The sequence below is a fragment of the Pseudophryne corroboree genome, unplaced genomic scaffold (assembly GCF_028390025.1).
Source record: "Pseudophryne corroboree isolate aPseCor3 unplaced genomic scaffold, aPseCor3.hap2 scaffold_693, whole genome shotgun sequence".
Classification (NCBI taxonomy): domain Eukaryota; kingdom Metazoa; phylum Chordata; class Amphibia; order Anura; family Myobatrachidae; genus Pseudophryne; species Pseudophryne corroboree.
This window is the reverse complement of record NW_026970278.1, coordinates 139414-160079: the sequence shown is the minus strand read 5'-3', so window position 1 is coordinate 160079 and position 20666 is coordinate 139414. Positions and strand designations below refer to the sequence as shown.

The window sequence follows — 20666 nt, the reverse complement described above, 5'->3', positions numbered from 1 at the left end:
GTCTAATAGCTGACTGCACAGGTTTATATAGCTCTGATTAATAGACTGGTAAAAGGATACAGTATACATTTGGACACTGAAGCCCTCAGTGGCATGGGAGAATTTTTTTTCTCCAATGTTCATATTTTCAATTAATGTCAAACCTACTATCACTGATTATTATTTCATCATACGCTGGAGGTGATACTCTACATGGAGCAGCTAATATCAGACTCTTATAAGAGACCACTAATTAAATTGAAGAAGGTTCTCATATATTGACAAATCAGAGCTGATACGATAGAATTCTAACAATGTTATTAGGCTTAACACAGTTGAAATTGCCCCAACTTAATTGAGGAGTTTGATTCAAACTGATATTATTCCATTTTAGGGCAACACATCACGATTCATATACTCTCAGGCTATCAAAAGGGTACCATGCCCGATTAAGAGATTTATTTTCAGATATTAGTAAAAGTACATTTTTTACTTTGTCATTAACAAAATCATTACAAAAGAGTGCGCCACACACTAAGCTCTCTTTTTAGTGATAAACCCACTAGTGGTTTACGCTAATAACTCCCAAAGAAATGCTTTTGTCAGTAGTCACATTATCAATAAATACAAGGGAACCAGTTCCATTGGCAGCCATACATGCCCACGCCATGACACTACCACCACCATGCTTCACTGATGAGGTGGTATGTTTTGGATCATGAGCAGTTCCTTTCCTTCTGCATGCTCTTCTCTTCCCATCACTCTGGTACAAGTTGATCTTTGTCTCATCTGTCCATAGGATGTTGTTCCAGAACTGTAAAAGGCCTTATTAGATGTTGTATGGCAATCTCTAATCTGGACTTCCTGTTTTTGTGGTGAACCCTCTATAGTCACTCTTGTGAAGTCTTCTCTTGATTGTTGACACATATACACCTACCTCCTGTGGGGTTTATTTACTAAAGTCCCGATTTTGTCAGTTTTTTTTTCTAAGTGGCAACACAGGAATTTACTAATCACAAATCGCGGCAGTGTTGGGGCTATTCATAATGGGTGACCCCAATTAACTTTGCTGTTAACCGCAGACCACAAAGTTCCCATCACTGGTTACAATGGAGCTCCGCACCGCTACATTGTAACCAGTGCGCTCCTCCTGATTAACAGTGCAGGAGCGCACAGCCAATCAGGAGAGTGCCATGACGTGGTGCTCCCTGATTGGCTGGCGGGACCTTCACTGACAGTCAGAGTCACGGGGGGTCCCGCCAGTCGAGGAAAGGGGTTCCATTGTATACATGGGACCCCATTCAGTGGGTGGTTCGGGTTGTTCGTTTTGTTATTTTAACAAGTACGTGGATTACAAAGATAAAGAAGAGGACCGATCTACACAGGATTGTTTGTAAGTATATTTTTTATTTACAGGTACCCCGTGGATTCTACTGGGGAAGAGGTCCGAGGGGCTCTGTGTCAACATAGGTAAGTATGTATGTGTGTAAGTGTGCATGTATGTAAATTAAAATTGTACTTTCATGGTGTGTGTCTTGTGTATTTTTTGGGGTATTTTTTGGTAGAACTACACATACCAGCGGGCCCATTATTTTCCAGCATGCTGGTACTTGTGGTTCTCCAAGTACCAGCTTGCAGGGAGGCTTGCTGGGACTTGTAGTTCTAAAAAAAACATTATTCTTTTATTTTAAACTATGGCTATCAGCCTCCCATCCACCGATCACGGATGGGGGGACAGTCTCAGGCTTCACCCCTGGCCCTTGGGTGGCTGGAGAGGGAGAACCCTTTATTTAAGGGGTCCCCACTCCTCCAGGGTACCCTGGCCAGGGTTGACTAGTTGGGGGTAATGCCATGGCTGCAGGGACTAGTATAACAGTGTCCCCCGGCTGTGGCATTATCTCACTGGCTAGTGGAGCCCGGTGCTGGTTTAAAAAATATGGGGGACCCCTATGTCTTTTGTCCCCTGTATTTTTTTGAACCAGGACCAGGCGCAGAGCCCAGTGCTGGTTTTTTAAATATGGGGGAACCCTACACATTTTTCCCCCTGTATTTTTACAAACAGGACCGGCTCAAAGAGCCCGAGGCTGGTTATGCATAGGAGGGGGGGACCCCACACAATTTTTTAAATCTAATTTTAACCCTTTCATCATTTCTCAGAACGTACACAATGAAGCCCTGCACGGATCTCACAGATCCGGCCGGGATTCATTGTGTTATGTCAGGCAGTGTTTTACTAATCACTCCCGTAACACACTGCCCGACAATATGAATCACATCGACATCGGAAAATACGAAACTAGAAAACTCGGCAGCTTAGGAAATTACCGTATATTGATTCAAAAAGTTGCAGTAAATTAAGTCCGATAAAATTTGAGCTCAAACTCCCATAAAAATGGCACAAACACGAATATTAGTAAATAAACCCCCTGGAGAGTGTTCTTGATCTGGGCAACTGTTGTGAAGGGGTTTTTCTTCACCAGGGAAATAATTCTTTCATCCACCACAGTTGTTTTCCGTGGTCTTCCGGGTCTTTTGGTGTTGCTAAGCTCTCCGGTGCGTTCTTTCTTTTTAAGAATGTTCCAAACAGTTGATTTGGCCACACCTAATGTTTTTGCGATCTCTCTGATGGGTTTGTTTTGATTTTTCAGCCTAAGGATGACTTGCTTCACTGATAGTGGCAGCTCTTTGGATCTCATATTGAGAGTCGACAGCAACAGATTTCAAATGCAAATGTCACATCTGGAATCTACTCGACCTTTTACCTGCTTAATTGATGATGAAATAACGAGGGAATAGCCCACTCCTGTCCATGAAATACCTTTTGAGTCGATTGTCCCATTACTTTTGGTCCCTTAAAAATTGGGAGGCATGTATAGAAATCGTTGTAATTCCTACACCGTTCACCTGATTTGGATGTAAATACACTCAAACTAAAGCGGAAAGTCTGCAGTTAAAGCACATCTTGTTTGTTTCATCTCAAATCCATTGTGGTGGTGTATAGCGCCCAAAATACGAGACTTGTATCAATGTTTCAATATTTATGGACCTAACTGTATACTGCAAAAAGTATAGGAGATAGGATAAGAACCTTGAAGAACAACGCATGGCAATGATGAGTATACTCCAGAATATTAAAATGGTTCCTCACCTGAGTGATGTCTATTTTGTGCAACAAGATATTTATTTCTCAGAGTATGGAAATGGCCTCTCACCTGTGTGACTTCTCTGATGTATAACAAGATCTGATTTCTGTGTAAAACATTTCCCACACTCAGAGCAAGAAAATGGCTTCTCACCTGTGTGACTTCTCTGATGTCTAGGAACATCTGATTTCTGTGTAAAACATTTCCCACACTCACAGCAAGAAAATGGCTTCTCACCTGTGTGACTTCTCTGATGTCTAAGAACATCTGATTTGTGTGCAAAACATTTCCCACACTCAGAACATAAAAATGGCTTCTCAGCTGTGTGACTTCTTTGATGTCTAAGAAGATTTGATTTGTTTGCAAAACATTTCTCACACTCAGAACATGGAAATGGCTTCTCACCTGTGTGACTTTGCTGATGTGTAACAAGATCTGATTTGTATGCAAAATATTTCTCACACTCAGAACATGGAAATGGCTTCTCACCTGTGTGACTTCTCTGATGTATAACAAGTTTGGATTTCCAGGTAAAACTTTTCCCGCACTCAGAGCAAGAAAATGGCTTCTCACCTGTGTGATATCTCTGATGTCTAAGAAGATCTGATTTGAGTGCAAAACATTTCCCACACTCAGAACATGGAAATGGCTTCTCACCTGTGTGACTTCTGTAATGTTTAACAAGATCTGATTTCTGCGCAAAACATTTCCCACACTCAGAACATGGAAATGGCTTCTCATCTGTGTGACTTCTTTGGTGTGTAGCAAGTTGTGATTTCCGGGAAAAATATTTCCCGCACTCAGAGCAAGAAAACGGCTTCTCACCTGTGTGACTTCTCTGATGTTCAACAAGATCTGATTTCCGTGCAAAACATTTCCCACACTCAGCACATGGAAATGGCTTCTCACCTGTGTGACTTCTGTAATGTTTAACAAAATCTGATTTATGCGCAAAACATTTCCCACACTCAGAACATGGAAATGGCTTCTCGCCTGTGTGACTTCTTTGGTGTGTAGCAAGTTGTGATTTCCGGGTAAAACATTTCCTGCACTCATAGCAAGAAAATGGATTTTCACCTGTGTGACTTTTCTGATGTATAACAAGAAGTGATTTCTGTGCAAAACATTTCCCACACTCATAACATGGAAATGGCTTCTCACCTGTGTGACTTTGCTGATGTTTAACAAGATCTGATTTCTGTGCAAAACATTTCCCACACTCAGAACATGGAAATGGCCTCTCACCTGTGTGACTTCTCTGATGTCTATGAAGAAACGATTTGTATTTAAAACATTTCCCACAATCAGAACATGGAAATGGCCTCTCACCTGCCTTACCTGTCTGTGGGTTAATAGGTTTTGTGTTCTGTGTAAAATAATTGGCATCTATAGAACACGGAAACACTGTATCTTCTGTCAGAGCTGTAACAGATGCACCAATATCAGAGTGATCAGGAGAACATTTCCCAGGATCAGAGGGATCAGCTGATAGAACTGGATGTATAATTGGGGTAATGGGGTTATCTCCTGGAGAATCCTGTATACTGTCATTATATCTTATTTCACAATCCGGGGATAACTTTAGATGTCCTTTTGTGATATTCCTGCTTGTGTGTCCATCTGCTGGAAATAAAATACATTATGGAAATGTGACATTTTCTGTAACAATATTAATCTTGTAAACAGTAGAAGACGACTCTCTGGGACACTTAATTGTAAATGTGTGTGTATAATAAAACATAACTTTTAATGAAGGCTTTATAATATTGTGTCTCAGACTATCATTGTGTCCACCCTCCTGAGAACACTCACAATAACAAATGTAATTTTATGATAAGACTTAGATATCTCTCTCTCTTGTACTGGTAACTAACCATGAAGTATAAATGGAGATGTAGTCACTCGCCAAGTCCTATGTCAGCACCAATGTAAAACAATGGATGGGGAACATATCGTATGAATTGGAGATTCTAGATGAACAATAACATCAGTCATATGAGCTGATGGATCAGAGAAATGTCTCCTAACGTTACTCCTGGAAGCATTGGTAAGGTAGCATTCCTTTAAGCGTGTGCTCATACGCTGGTAAGCCTGTACATGTGTTACTCACCCTTATATAAGGTATTTTGCTACAGCAGAGTAGGTGTGTGGAACAAGGTACAGTATTTTACATGCAATACACCATATAATACCCTGCAATCATCATCATCTGCTAGGTTACAATCCACTCTTACACCCCCATCATCAGTGTCTTACCTCTATTCTCTCAATAGTAATAAGGATGATGTGTGTACGGTAAATATGATACAGAGAATTACATATCAGAATCTATACAGCTGTCGCCATACTTCTGCTTCTCATACTTGTGCTACTGGCAGTAGTGAACATCTCAGTGAGAGTGCAGGGAAGACAGCAGAGTCTGATGAGAAAGAAATTGGATCTGCATTTGCAGGGCTGTACCACACCTGTCATCCGTTATTATATAAAATAATAAATAAGTGGGGCGAGGTCCATCCAGACGTGCTTCCTGGAGCTCTCCTCACTAAGTGGCTTCTTATCTACCCTACCTGATAGCTCTCAGCCGCCGCTGGGACCAAGACCCAATCTATTAAGTCCCCCGCTCCTCCTGCCCTAAAGTCACTCGCTCCGCTCACTCTGGGCACCATTCACTGTTGCATCCTAGTGACGCCGCTGAAGACATAGGCTGTATTCTGGGGCTAAGTGCGCACAGTCTTTCCTGCACACTCTGGCCACCTGACTTGGAGGCGCTTTTGCCTCAGGTGGATGCACTTGCTCTTCCTCCACTGATGGGGACAGAACGGGCTGCCAACAGTCACCGGAGCCCGGTGGTGATATTAAGAAGTGAGCTGGCTGCGATCTTGGATCCTGGTACCCGGTCATCGCATGCTTTGCGTTCAATAAGGTTTAAAATTAATATAAGCTGCTAAATACGGCTGGACCGGGGTCACTACACTAAATTGAAGCATTTGCCTGGAGGTGAAACTACCTTCTATTTATATGGTACCACTATCATCTACTTCCTCTCAGTCTACATGCAGAGCCCAGTATCAAGTATCGTCTGAGTACAGCTCATTACACTCTGATTACAACCTCACAGTATATTATTTTGTGGATTTATCCACTGAATATATTTTGCCATTTGTGTCTCTTTGTGCTGAGTACTTCACGTCTGTGATCACGCTGACCTCTAGTGGAATTTCTCGGTCATTACTGTGTTATTTGAGTTGCATTACATCATGTTTACTTGAAATTTTGGCCCGGATACCCCCCGTCACCCCGACTGAGAATGTCATTTTGAATGGAGTCATCTTGATGTAACCTCCCGACAGCGTTCTACTGCTCCTTTTTTTTTTTTTTTAATTCGACAATTTTTATTATAGATTTTTGTTTAGGTTACAATACAAAAAGAAAACACAAACTAAAACTAAAAGCATTATGGACGACAACAATATCAAACCACATATAGCCCACCGTACAGTAGTAAATAAACATAATCGGGTGTTATCTGTGAATAGACCTATAAGACACACCACTGTAATCCTATAGATATATACAACGACTTCCAATGGCATTATGTGGTCCTGTCGTCATTCAAAAAACTGTTGTATACATTCATATCAGATATAGAAAGTAGTAACTTGGGTGAGAAACATAGGAAATAATAAGATTTTAAACCTACCGGTAAATCTTTTTCTCCTAGTCCGTAGAGGATGCTGGGGACTCCGTAAGGACCATGGGGTATAGATGGCTCCGCAGGAGACATGGGCACTGTAAAGCTTTAGAATGGGTGTGCACTGGCTCCTCCCTCTATGCTCCTCCTCCAGACCTCAGTTAGGACTGTGCCCAGAGGAGACTGACAGTACGAGGAAAAGGATTTTGTTATCCAAGGGCGAGATACATACCAGCCCACACCATACATATATAATAAACCAGTTAACAGCATGAACAAAAACAGTAACAGCCAGAGACTGAACTCAACTGTAACATAACCCTTATGTATGCAACAACTATATACAAGCCTTGCCGAAAGTAGTCCGCACTGGGACGGACGCCCAGCATCCTCTACGGACTAGGAGAAAAAGATTTACCGGTAGGTTTAAAATCTTATTTTCTCTTACGTCCTAGAGGATGCTGGGGACTCCGTAAGGACTATGGGGTTTATACCAAAGCTCCAGACCAGGCGGGAGAGTGTGGATGACTCTGCAGCACCGACTGAGCAAACACGAGGTCCTCATCAGCCAGGGAATCAAACTTGTAGAACTTGGCAAAAGTGTTTGACCCCGACCAAGTAGCTGCTCGGCAAAGCTGTAATGCCGAGACGCCTCGGGCAGCCGCCCAAGAAGAGCCCACCTTCCTAGTGGAATGGGCCTTTGCTGAAATTGGTACTGGCAATCCAGCCGTAGAATGAGCCTGCTGAATCATGTTACAGATCCAGCGAGCAATAGTCTGCTTAGATGCAGGAGGGCCAACCTTGGTGGCTGCATATAGGACAAACAGTGCATCTGTTTTCCGAACCCTAGCCGTTCTGGCTAAATAATTCTTTAAGGCCCTGACTACATCAAGGGACTTGGACTCCTCCAAGGCCCCCGTAGCCACAGGCACCACAATAGTCTGGTTCATATGAAATGACGAAACTACCTTAGGCAGAAATTGAGGACGAGTTCTCAACTCTGCTCGATCCGCATGGAAAATCAGATAGGGGCCAATTCGGACACCCGCCTCGCAGATGCCAAGGCCAATAACATGATGACTTTCCAAGTAAGAAACTTCAATTCAACCGTCTGAAGCGGTTCAAACCAGTGTGATTTAAGGAACTGTAACACCACGTTAAGGTCCCAAGGTGGGAGGCACAAAAGGAGGTTGGATGTGCAACACACCTTTTACAAAAGTCTGGACTTCTGGAAGAAAGGCCAATTCCTTCTGAAAGAATATGGATAAGGCAGAAATCTGCACCTTAATGGAGCCTAACTTAAGGCCCATATCCACGCGATCCGCCGCCCAGCCAGCCGAAGCCACGCCTCTCCTGCCTGCCGCCCTGCCTCCTTGGCTTGAGGAGCATCCTTGGCTTCACACCAAGACACATATTTTCTCCAGAGACGGTGATAGTGTCTCGCCGTAACAGCCTTCCTAGCTTTAATAAGAGTAGGGATGACCTCCTCAGGAATACCCTTCTTAGCTAGGATTTGGTGTTCAACCGCCATGCCGTCAAACGTAACCGCGGTAAGTCTTGGAACATGCAGGGCCCCTGTAGGAGCAGGTCCTCCCTGACAGGAAGGGGCCACGGATCTTCTGAGAGCAATCCCTGAAGATCTGCATACCAGGCCCTTCGAGGCCAATCTGGAACAATGAGTATTGTCTGCACACTTGTTCATCTTATGATTCTCAGTATTTTTGAGATGAGAGGAAGTGGAGGGAACATATAGACCGACTGAAACACCCACGGTGTCACCAGGGCGTCCACCGCCGCTGCCCGAGGGTCCCTCGACCTGGAACAATACTTCCGAAGCTTCCTGTTGAGGCGTGACGTCATCATGTCTATTTGAGGAAGTCCCCAACAACTTGTCACCTCTGCAAAGACTTCTTGATGAAGTCCCCACTCTCCCGGGTGGAGATCGTGTCTGCTGAGGAAGTCTGCTTCCCAGTTGTCTACTCCCGGAATGAAGACCGCTGACAGAGCGCTTACATGATTTTCCGCCCAGCGAAGAATCCTGGTGGCTTCTGCCATTGCTGCTCTGCTTTTTGTCCCACCCTGGCGGTTTACATGCGCCACGGCTGTGACGTTGTGTGATTGTATCAGAACCGGTAGGTTGCAAAGAAGATTCTCCGCCTGTCGGCCTGTTGTATATGGCCCTTAATTCCAGCACATTGATGGGTAGACAAGCCTCCTGGCTTGACCATATTCCCTGAAAATTGTTTCCCTGTGTGACTGCTGCCCACCCTCGGAGGCTCGCGTCCGTGGTCACAAGAACCCAATCTTGAATGCCGAATCTGCGACCCTCTAGAAGGTGAGTACTCTGGAGCCACCACAGGAGAATGACCCTGGCCCTGGGGGACAAGCTTATCTTCCTATGCATGTGCAGATGGGAGCCTGACCACTTGTCCAGGAGATCCCACTGAAAAGTCCTTGCATGGGACCTGCCGAATGGAATGTACTCGTAGGCCGCCACCATCTTTCCTAATACACGAGTGCACTGATGAACTGACACTCTTCCTGGTTTTAACAGGTCTCTGACCATGTTCTGGAGTTCTTGGGCTTTTTCCGTTGGGAGAAAAACCCTCTTCTTTTCTGTGTCCAAAATCATGCCCAAAAATGACAGCCGAGTCGTTGGAATCAACTGCGACTTTGGTAGATTTAGAATCAAACCGTGTTGCTGCAGCACTCTCAGGGAGAGCGACACACTTTTCAGTAATTGATCTCTCGATCTCGCTTTTATCAGGAGATCATCCAAGTAAGGGATAATTGTGACTCCTTGCCTGCGCAGGAGCACCATCAGTTCCGCCATCACCTTGGTGAAAATCCTCGGGGCCGTGGAAAGCCCAAACGGCAACGTCTGAAACTGGTAATGACAATCCTGTACAGCGAATCTCAGGTACCGCCTGATGAGAAGGATAAATGGGGACATGAAGGTATGCATCCTTTATGTCCAGCGACACCATAAAATCCCCTCCATCCAGGCTGGAGATCACTGCCCGGAGAGCTTCCATCTTGAATTTGAACCTTTTCAGATATAGGTTCAGGGATTTTAGATTCAGAATGCACCTGACCGAACCAACCAGCTTCGGGACCACAAAAAGGCTTGAATAAAATCCCTTCCCCTGTTGTAGTAGGGGAACCTTGATAATCACCTGCTGATGACACAGCTTTTGTATGGCAGCTGCCACTATTTCCCTCTCTGGGGAAGAAGCTGGCAAGGCTGATTTGAAAAATCGTCGAGGAGGCACATGTTCGAATTCCAGTTTGTAGCCCTGGGACACAATTTCTACCGCCCAAGGATCCAAGTCCGACTGAACCCAGACTTGGCTGAAGAGTCGAAGACGTGCCCCCACCGGCGCGTACTCCCTCAGCGGAGCCCCAGCGTCATGCGGTGGATTTTGTAGAGGCCGGGGAGGAGTTTTGCTCCTGGGAACTAGTTGTAGCAGGCGCTCTTTTCCCTATACCTCTGGCGAGGAAGGAAGAGCCCCGACCCTTTCTGAACTTATGCGACCGAAAGGACTGCATCTGATATTGAGGTGTTTTCTTTTGCTGTGGGGGAACATAAGGCAAAAAAGATTTACCCTCAGTAGCTGTGGTAACCAGGTCCGCGAGGCCCTCCCCAAATAAAACTTCACCTTTGTAAGGCAAAGTCTCCATATGTCTTTTTGAATCAGCATCACCTGTCCATTGGCGGGTCCACAGGGACAGTCTAGCAGAAATTGCCATGGCATTGGCTTTTGAACTCAACAGCCCAATATCTCTCACAGCTTCCCTCATATATAATGCTGCGTCTTTAATGTGACCCAAGGTCAACAAAATGGTATCTTTATCTAGGGTGTCAATGTCAGACGACAAGGAATCTGCCCACGCTGCAATTGCGCTACCCACCCATGCCGACGCTACCGCCGGTCTTAGTAGGGCACCCGTATGTGTATAAATTGATTTTAAGGTAGTTTCCTGCCTGCAATCAGCAGGATCCTTGAGGGCTGCCGTATCAGGGGATGGTAGGTCCACCTTTTTGGACAAGTGCGTTAAAGCCTTGTCCACCGTGGGCGAGGATTCCCATCGTAACCTGTCCTGTGAGGGGAAAGGATACGCCATAATAATTCTCTTGGGAATTTGCAGTTTCTTATCTGGAGTTTCCCAAGCTTTTTCAAATAATGCGTTCAGCTCATGAGATGGAGGAAACGTTACCTCAGGTTTCTTTCCCTTAAACATGCAGACTCTCGTGTCGGGGACAGAGGGGTCATCTGTGATATGCAAAACATCTTTTATTGCAACAATCATATATTGAATACTCTTGGCCACCCTTGGGTGCAGCCTAGCATCCTCATAGTCGACACTGGAGTCGGAATCCGTGTCAGTATCAGTATCTACCACCTGGGAAAAGAGATGTTTTTGAGACCCCGAAGGGTCCTGTGACACAGTCAAAGCCATGGATTGACTCCCTGCTTTCTCCCTGGACTCTGCTTTGTCCAATCTTTTATGTAATAAAGTCACATTAGCATTTAAAACATTCCACATATCCTTCCAATCAGGTGTCGGCGGCGCCGACAGAGACACCACAATCATCTGCTCTGCCTTCTTTCTAGATGAGCCTTCCACTTCAGACATGCCGACACACGTACTGATGCCCCCAAACACACTGTGATATATATTATTATGGGGACTGACCCACAATAAGGCCCTTTGGAGAGACAGAGAGAGAGTATGCCAGCACACACCCAGCGCCAACTGACGCTGGAACAAAGTCCCAGCCTGTCAGCGCTTTTTATATATATATATATATATATATGTGTGTATACACCAATATTGTGCCAATTAAATGTGCCCCCCCCCCCTCATTTTTGCCCCCTGTTACTGTGTTCAGCAGGGGAGAGTCCGGGAGCAGCTTCTCTGCAGCATGCTGTGGAGAAAATGGCGCTGGTTAGTGCTGGAGGATCAAGCCCCGCCCCCTCGATGGCGGGCTGCGGTCCCGCTCTATTTATTTATACTGGTGGGGAATTTGAAAATATACTGCCTCTGCAGTATCTGTACTCTGACAGCTCCATTTGAGGTATTATAATGCTGCCCAGGGCGCCCCCCCTGCGCCCTGCACCCTTACTGTGGCGCCTGTGTGTGTGATCGTGGGAGCAATGGCGCACAGCGTTACCGCTGCGCGCTTACCTCAGGGAAGATCTGAATTCTTCTGCCGCCTGTGAAGTCTTCTTTCTTCTTATACTCACCCGGCTTCTATCTTCCGGCTCTGTGAGGAGGCGCGGCTCCGAGACGAACAGCGAGGACACCTGTGTTCCGACTCCCTCTGGAGCTAATGGTGTTCAGTAGCCTAAGAAGGAGAGCCCATCAGTTAAGTAGGTCTGCTTCTCTCCCCTCAGTCCCACGATGCAGGGAGCCTGTTGCCAGCAGTGCTCCCTGAAAATAATAAACCTAACACAAGTCTTTTCAGAGAAACTCAGGAGAGCTCCCCTGCAGTGCACCCAGTCTCCTCTGGGCACAGGATCTAACTGAGGTCTGGAGGAGGGGCATAGAGGGAGGAGCCAGTGTACACCCATCTAAAGTCTTTAGAGTGCCCATGTCTCCTGCGGAGCCTTCTATACCCCATGATCCTTACGGAGTCCCCAGCATCCTTTAGGACAGGGATGGCCAAACAGTCGATCGCGATCGACTGCCACCCAGACACCCAAAGCCGCGCCTCTCCTGCCTGCCGCCCTGCCTCCTCAGTCTGGTCTCCAGCAGTGACGGTGGAGTGTATAGCTCAAATCAGGTGCCGGTTCGTTAGCCAATGAGAGCTAGCGGACCGGCGCCAGATTTGAGATATACACGCTGCAGTCACCGCCGGAGATCAGACTAAGAAGCAGGGCGGCAGGCAGGAGAAGCGCGCGCTGTGCTCTCCACTCCGGTGAGCTCTACTATGGGGGCATATCTGGCATTGTGGGGACATGGCTCCGTGGGGGCATATCTGGCAATGTGGGGCATATCTGGCAATGTGGGGCATACTGTATCTGGCACTGTGGGGGCATATCTGGCTTTCCGGGCACATGGCACTGTGGGGGCATATCTGGCACTGTGGGAGCATATCTGGCACTGTGGGCACATGGCACTGTGGGGGCATATCTGTAATCTGGCACTGTGGGGGCATATCTGGCACTGTGGGCACATGGCACTGTTGGGGCATATCTGTATCTGGCACTGTGGGGTCATATCTGGCACTGTGGGCACATAGCACTGGGGGCATATCTGTAATCTGGCACTGTGGGGGCATATCTAGCACTGTGGGCACATGGCACTGTGGGGGCATATCTGTATCTGGCACTGTGGGCACATGGCACTGTGGGGGCATATCTGTATCTGGCACTGTGGGGGCATATGTAATCTGGCACTGTGGGCACATGGCACTGTGGGGGCATATCTGTATATGGCACTGTGGGGACATATCTGGCACTGTGGGCACATGGCACTGTGGGGGCATATCTGTATCTGGCACTGTGGGGGCATATCTGTATATGGCACTGTGGGGACATATCTGGCACTGTGGGCACATGGCACTGTGGGGGCATATCTGTATCTGGCACTGTGGGGTCATGTCTGGCACTGTGGGGGCATGTCTGGCACTGTGGGCACATGGCACTGTGGGGGCATATCTGTATCTGGCACTGTGGGGTCATGTCTGGCACTGTGGGGGCATGTCTGGCACTGTGGGCACATGGCACTGGGGGGGCATATCTGTAATCTAGCACTGTGGGCACATGGCACTGGGGGGGCATATCTGTATCTGGCACTGTGGGGGCATAGCTGGCACTGTGGGGGCATATCTGTATCTGGCAGTGTGGGGGCATATCTGGCACTGTGGGGGCATATCTGTAATCTGGCACTGTGGGGGCATATCTGTATCTGGCAGTGTGGGGGCATATCTGGCACTGTGGAGGCATATCTGTAATCTGGCACTGTGGGGGCATATCTGGCACTGTGGGCACATGGCACTGTGGGGGCATATCTGTATCTGGCACTGTAAGGGCATATGTGTTTGAGGTTTTTACCTGTGGGGGCCAATGTGTTATTTCATGTGAGGGAGTCATTACACTCTGTGCAGCAAGGCTACGTCCCTTTTTTTGTTATACCACGCACACTTTTTGTTATATCACGCCCACTTTTTGGTTATGCCACGCCCCTTTTTGAGTGTGCACCTGCGGCGCACGCTATTATTCCTCCTAGGTAGATCACAAAAGCTTTTTAGCTTTCAAAGTAGATCGCCGACTCCAAGTCTGGCCACCTCTGCTCTAGGACCTAAGAGAAAACAATATGGTGCAAACAGTACAATTTCCTAGCCTCTACAGGTAGCATCGGAAAATATTATGCTGAAGCTAATCTCGCATCTGCAGATGTAGCAATGTGAGCACCCCTAACATATGGCGATGCCAGCCACCTATCCCATATCGCATAGTATTTAGTAATGACTTTCCTGGACATGTAGACAAATTTTTCATGTGCCACCGTAGTATTCACTAGGGCAATCCAGGAATCAATATCTGGGCCAGTAGGTGCCATCCACGACCGGGCTATAGAAACCTGTGCAAGAGCACACAGGCTGATAACATAACGTCTGGAGGGGGCATTCAGCAACTCCCCATCCACCACCGCCAGTATACACACAGGAGGGGTCAACACATCAGCAGGTATACCAGTGGAAACCATAATCTTAAGTACTTCCTGCCAGAAGGCCTGAACCATCCTACATGACCAAATCATATGCCAGAAAGTGCCCCCATTCAGAGTACATTTGGGACATCTAGAATCCATTCTTCCTCCGAATCTCATTAACCTCTCAGGAGTATTATAGACTCTGTGTAAAACAAAAAGATGCACCTGTTGGTAACGGACCGCTGTGGTCGCCACCCTAGAGGCACCCAGTGCATCCTCCCAGGTATCATTAGATATGGGCCCTAGATCACATTCCCATCTAGATATAAGAGAGAGAAGGGCCTCACCATGATAAGCACATAGTAGAGCCGAGTAAAATATGGAAATAGTGCAATTTTGGAGATGAACAAATAGTTCCCGAACTGGCGTGTCCCGGAGCACCAGGGGAGTGTCCGCAAATTGATTTTGACTCGCATGGCGGAGTTGTAGATATCGATAAAAATAGAAGATAGGAATATTATACTCCTCCTGTAATTGTTGGAAAGAGCTCGTTAAGAGTATGTGCGTAAGCCAGAGGCGTTTCCGGGTCCCAACCCTCTCCCTGGAGCAATCTATGCGTTTGTCTCCATACCATAATTGCTTGTTTGACAACGGGGAGATTAAGTAGCGATACATGGTCACTCAACAGTAGTCGTAGTGGGGGGCAATTCTGATCAGTTACATAGAGAATTCGGGAGATCAATTCATCTCTAGCAGGATCATGTGACCACTTACTGATATGTACCATTTGTGCCGCTAGATAATATAAACTGAATTTAGGGAGGGCTAGGCCCCCAGAATCACGTGGGCGTGTAAGGGTGTCTAATTTTATTCTGACCTGGCAGTTAGACCATACGATAGAGGACAGAAGACCATCTATTTTCCGAAAGGTTTTTAATGGGAGATAAACAGGGGAGTGCTGTAGCGCATACAGCAACTTAGGCAGGGCCACCATTTTCACTAAATTAATTCTACCCGTTATAGTTAGAGGTAGAGTCCCCCAAACCGCAATACGGGAGTGCAAATAATCCATATGAGGTTTTATATTCAAGGAAAAGTATTGAGAAGGATTATTTGTGACCCAGATTCCCAAGTACTTAAATGAGTCCACCCAGCGAAGAGGGAGGGCAACGGGCGGGGCACCAGGACAAGTACCACGGAAGGGCAGTATGCAGGACTTATCCCAGTTAATGGATAAACCAGAGTACCCGCCATAGGTGTCAATAACACGCAGCACGTGTGGCATGGTATTGCAGTAGTCTGATATAAACAGCAGAATATCAATCGCACATAGAGAAATTTTGTCCGTGATGGGGCCCACCCGGAACCCCCCCACCCACGAGTCAGAACGCACCAGACACGCTAAGGGCTCCACCGCCAGAGCAAAAAGAATAGGGGATAGTGGGCAGCCCTGCCTTGTACCCCTGGCTAGAGGAAATGCAGATGAGATGAATCCATTTATCGAGACCCTGGCTAATGGTGTGGAGTATAATAGCTTGACCCACCGTATAAAGCGTGGTCCAATGCCGAAGCGGGCCATAGACTCCCACAAGAACACCCACTCCACTGAATCAAAAGCTTTAGCAGCATCAAGGGACACCATAACAGAAGCGCCGGCGTTCTCGCGAGGGCCCTGTAAGTGTGTGAACAAACGCCTAAGGTTAGTCAGAGTGGACCGCCCTGGCACGAAACCAGTCTGATCTGTGTGAATAATTTAGGTAATAACAGAGTTTAGTCTAAGTGCCAGGATCTTTGCTAGGACCTTGACATTAGTAACGAGATAGGTCTATACGAATCTACCCGCTCTGGATCCTTATCTGGTTTTAAAAGCACTATTATCAAAGCCTCTGTCATAGAATCTGGCAGTGAACCGAATTCCAACAAGTCATTGAACAGAGTAAGCAATTTAGGGCCATAAAAGTCAATATTCTTCTTATAGAGCTCAATAGGAATTCTGTCTAGCCCGTACTACTGCTCCTTTTATGTATAGATCATTTGTATTTTCCTATCTCTGAGAGGTCAGGCTCTTTGTAGCTGGCTTACCATGCCTTCAAAAAGGTTAAAAGGTAACAAATCGGCTCCACCTGTCCATCTCTTTAGTATCTCAAATTCAGGTGGTCCATCTGAGACTGCTACAACATCTGCTTCTTCTTGTCAGATGCACAGACCAGCTGCAATGGCTGAAGACATCTTAAGACACTCTAGATGGTCCTGTTACTCAGATGTGACCATGCCTGCAAGTGCTCTATCTGACCTGGGAGCACAGGATGTGACCAATCAGATAAACTGTATTAGCAGCAGCAGCAGGGAAGAGAAACTTCCCTCTGCTGCTTCTGTCAGAGGGACCGGAAGGTCTCTCTGCCTCTCTGCACTCTCCCCTACTGATTGCCGTGCTGCCGACTGGATCCCCTCAATCTAGCGGCTGCAGGCAATGGCAGCCGCTGGGGAGTGTATATTAACCCTCCCAAGCCACCCCCAGACCCCCTGTGTATAACTGGAGGCTGTGATGGTCACGATGTTTCCGATGGTCATGTTCCCGATCGATGTTTCGATGTTTGAACAATATATTTTTTGAAAAATTCAACAACAAAAAAAACAAATATATATATATATATATATATATTTTACTAAAATCATTTTGGATAGGGTTAAATTCATGTTTCTCACCTAATTCACTCATAAAAAACCCGACAATTTCGGAGCAGTTTTTTGCAAAATAAATCGTCAGTTAAGTGGTTAAGGACTGAAATAACCTCAGAATTTAACTGTAATATTCAAGCTTTGAGGTCCAGTATCAGTGAGAGTGGCACTCGTACAGTCTAAGATGAAAGAGATTGTTGCGTCTCACAAAGATCTGATTTCAGCACATGACACCCTTCAGGAAGACATGGGCCCTCATTCCGAGTTGTTCGCTCGCAAGCTGCTTTTAGCAGCTTTGCACACGCTAAGCCGCCGCCTACTGGGAGTGAATCTTAGCATAGTAAAATTGCGAACGAAAGATTAGCAAAATTGCGAATAGACACTTCTTAGCAGTTTCTGAGTAGCTCCACACTTACTCGGCATCTGCGATCAGTTCAGTGCTTGTCGTTCCTGGTTTGACGTCACAAACACACCCAGCGTTCGCTCAGACACTCCCCCGTTTCTCCAGCCACTCCCGCGTTTTTCCCAGGAACGGCAGCATTTTTTCGCACACACCCATAAAACGGCCAGTTTCCGCCCAGAAATACCCACTTCCTGTCAATCACATTACGATCACCAGAGCGAAGAAAAAACCTCATAATGCCGTGAGTAAAATACCTAACTGCATAGCAAATTTACTTGGCGCAGTCGCACTGCGGACATTGCGCATGCGCATTAGCGACTAATCGCTCCGTTGCGAAAGAAAAATAACGAGCGAACAACTCGGAATGACCACCATGGTCTCTATTCGTGATAAAGTCATTGATTTAGAAGACAGGTCTCGGAGAAATAATATCAGAATAATGGGCGTTCTGGATTCTGTTACAAATGCTGAGCTTCATGATTATGCCACGGCAGGGCCGGTGCAAGGTTTCTTGGCACCCTAGGCAAAACTTCTGCCTACTGCCCCTTCCCCCTATCTGCCCTCCAGGTGAAAGACATGCTGCTGCTCTCCCCCATCCCCAGTCTGTTGCATGGCTGCTCTCTTCTCCCCATCTCCCCAGTATGTGTGGGTGCCTGCTGCTCTCACCCCCCCCCCTCCTCTGTTAGAACAGCAGACATTTATCTCCCCCACCATCTGTGTGTGTGCAGCTGCTCATCCCCCGCAGACAGTGTGCGTGCCTGCTGCTAATCTCCGCCTACCTCCCCAGACTGCTGCTCTTTCCTTATCAAATGCAGAGAGTGCACTGTGCAGCCACCTTACCTGCAAGCTGCGATGCAGAGTTCGGACTGAGTCATCTGCGAAAGAGTCTGGAATGAAGAGCAGCGCCACATGTTACCCCCAGCCAGGACTCCAGGAGCTGTCAAAGTTACTGCCTGTGCCAGGTGGAGGCAGAGCTGGAGGCTGCAATAAGGGAGCTTGCCAGTCGCGACTGCTGTAAGATATGAGTGCCGGGGGTGTTTGCGATGACTGTGAGGTAGGACCATGCTTCCTTTTTCAGGCAGCCATAGCCGGCCGCCCCCCCAGGATCTGGCGCCCCTAGGCGGCTGCCTAAACCTGCCTAATGGAAGCTCCGGCCCTGTGCCACGGTTTTCTTTTCAGAAACTTCCACAGAAGGCTTCTGCCGCGGACCTTCTTATTGATAGGATCCATAGACTCCCAAAGTCCAAACAGGCCCCTATCCAAGCACAGAGGAACACTCTGCTCAGGGTCCACTTTTTTCATATTAAAGAACGCATTCTACAGGCTGCTTTGTATTCCTCGTCCACAACTGATTGCATGGATAATCTGCAGATATTTCCAGATATTTCTCCTGTGACGCTGGCCAAAAGGCGTCTATTCCACCCAAAAAAATGTACAATACAAATGGGTATTTCCTACTAAGCTTATTGTAACGTGAAACTGCGCCTTCACAGTGATACCTTCACCCGAGGATGGCCCTGCTATTCTGAAAAAATAGGATTTTAATACCTACCGGAAAATCCTTTTCTCGTAGTCCGTAGGGGATACTGGGATGGTTTTAGTATCATGGGGTATAGATGGAGTCCATTGGATCCTGGCACTTCTTCAGAGTGTACTGGCTCTTCCACTCTATGCCCCTCCTGCAGACTCAGTCTAGGAAAACTGTACCCGAGAAGATGGACATACTTTGAGAGGAGGAAGAGAGACAAGAAAGTGGTGAGAGAACGAACCAGCACACAACATAACAAGATGATAGTAACACTAACCACAACTTGAAAATAGGGACAGCAAAAGCAGACCCAAACTACAACACACAAGAACAACTCTCGCAGGAAAATATCGAAGCAGAGGCGGACACCCAGCATCCCCTATGGACTACGAGATTTACCGTAAGGTATTAAAATCCTATAAACTCTAAATTCCTAGGGGATACTGGGATGGTCTTAGTACCATGGGGAAGTTCCAAAACTCCCAGACCAGGTGGGAGAGTGCTGAGACCCCTGCAAAACTGATTGACCAAACTGAAGGTTCTCAGTAGCCAAGGTGTTGAACCTTTAAAACAGGCCTGGCCAACCTGTGGCTCTCCAGCTGTTGTAAAACAACAGGTCCCATCATGCCTTGCAACAGTTTTGCGATTAGGAAATGCTAAAAACTGTGGCAGGGCATGTGTAGTTTCACAACATTTGGAGAGCCACAGGTTGGACAGGCCTGATTTAAAACTTAATGTGTTCGAACCCGACCAAGTAGCTGCCCGGCATAACTGTAAAGCCGGGACACCCTGGGCAGCTGCCTAGGAAGAACCAAATTGACCATGTGGAGTGGGCCTGAACAGACCTCGGCAGCGGCAAAGCCGTCGAAGAGTGAGCCTGTTGGATCATAAGCCCGATCCAACATGCAATAGACTGCTTCGGAGCAGGACAACCAATCTTTGAAGCATCATAGAGAACAAAAAGCAAGTCTGATTTTCTGAGACAAGCCGGCCTCTTGACATAAATCTCCAAAGCCCGAACCACATCCAAGGACATTGTTGTAACAGACATGCCAGTGACAACCGGAACCACCATTGGCCAATTGATATGAAATGCTGACACCACCTTAGGCAAGAATTTCTAGTGAGTTCTGAGCACCGCTCTATCCTCATGAAACACCAGAGAAGGACTCTTACAGGATAAGGGCCCTAATTCCAAAACATGCCTCACTGAGGCCAAGGCCAACAACATGATATCCTGCCACGTCAAATACTCCATGTCCACCTTGTGGAAAGGTTCAATCAAACAGATTGGAGAAAGGCCAGAACCAAATAGAGAACTCACGGTGCTGCGGGAGGCACAAAGGGTGGTCGAATATGAAGGACACCCATCAAGAACATCTGGACCACTGGGAGAACAGCCAATTGTTCCCTGGAAGAAAAAGACAAGGCTGAGATTTGAACTTTTATGGAGCCTAAACGTAGGCCCACATCCACAACAGCCTGCAGGAAGTGCAAGAAACGTCCCAGATGAAAATCCACAGCAGAATACTGTTGACCCTCACATCAAGAGACACATTTCTTCCATATGCGAGGGTAATG

At 46.8% G+C, this 20666-nt stretch overlaps 1 protein-coding gene across 2 annotated transcripts in view; it reads right to left on the bottom strand.

The window, feature by feature from the left end:
- Nucleotides 1–429: 429 nt before the first annotated feature.
- LOC135037957 (zinc finger protein 260-like) overlaps nt 430–20666 on the bottom strand; it is a 56848-nt gene continuing 36611 nt past the window's right edge. Inside the window, exon 3 of one of the 2 annotated variants that reach the window (XM_063954608.1) lies at nt 430–4745. In XM_063954608.1, coding sequence (XP_063810678.1) covers nt 3160–4745 — 1586 coding nt within the window. In that variant the 3' untranslated portion in view covers nt 430–3159. The remainder of the gene's footprint in view (nt 4746–20666) is intronic. The other variant, XM_063954609.1, reaches the window with a different exon arrangement.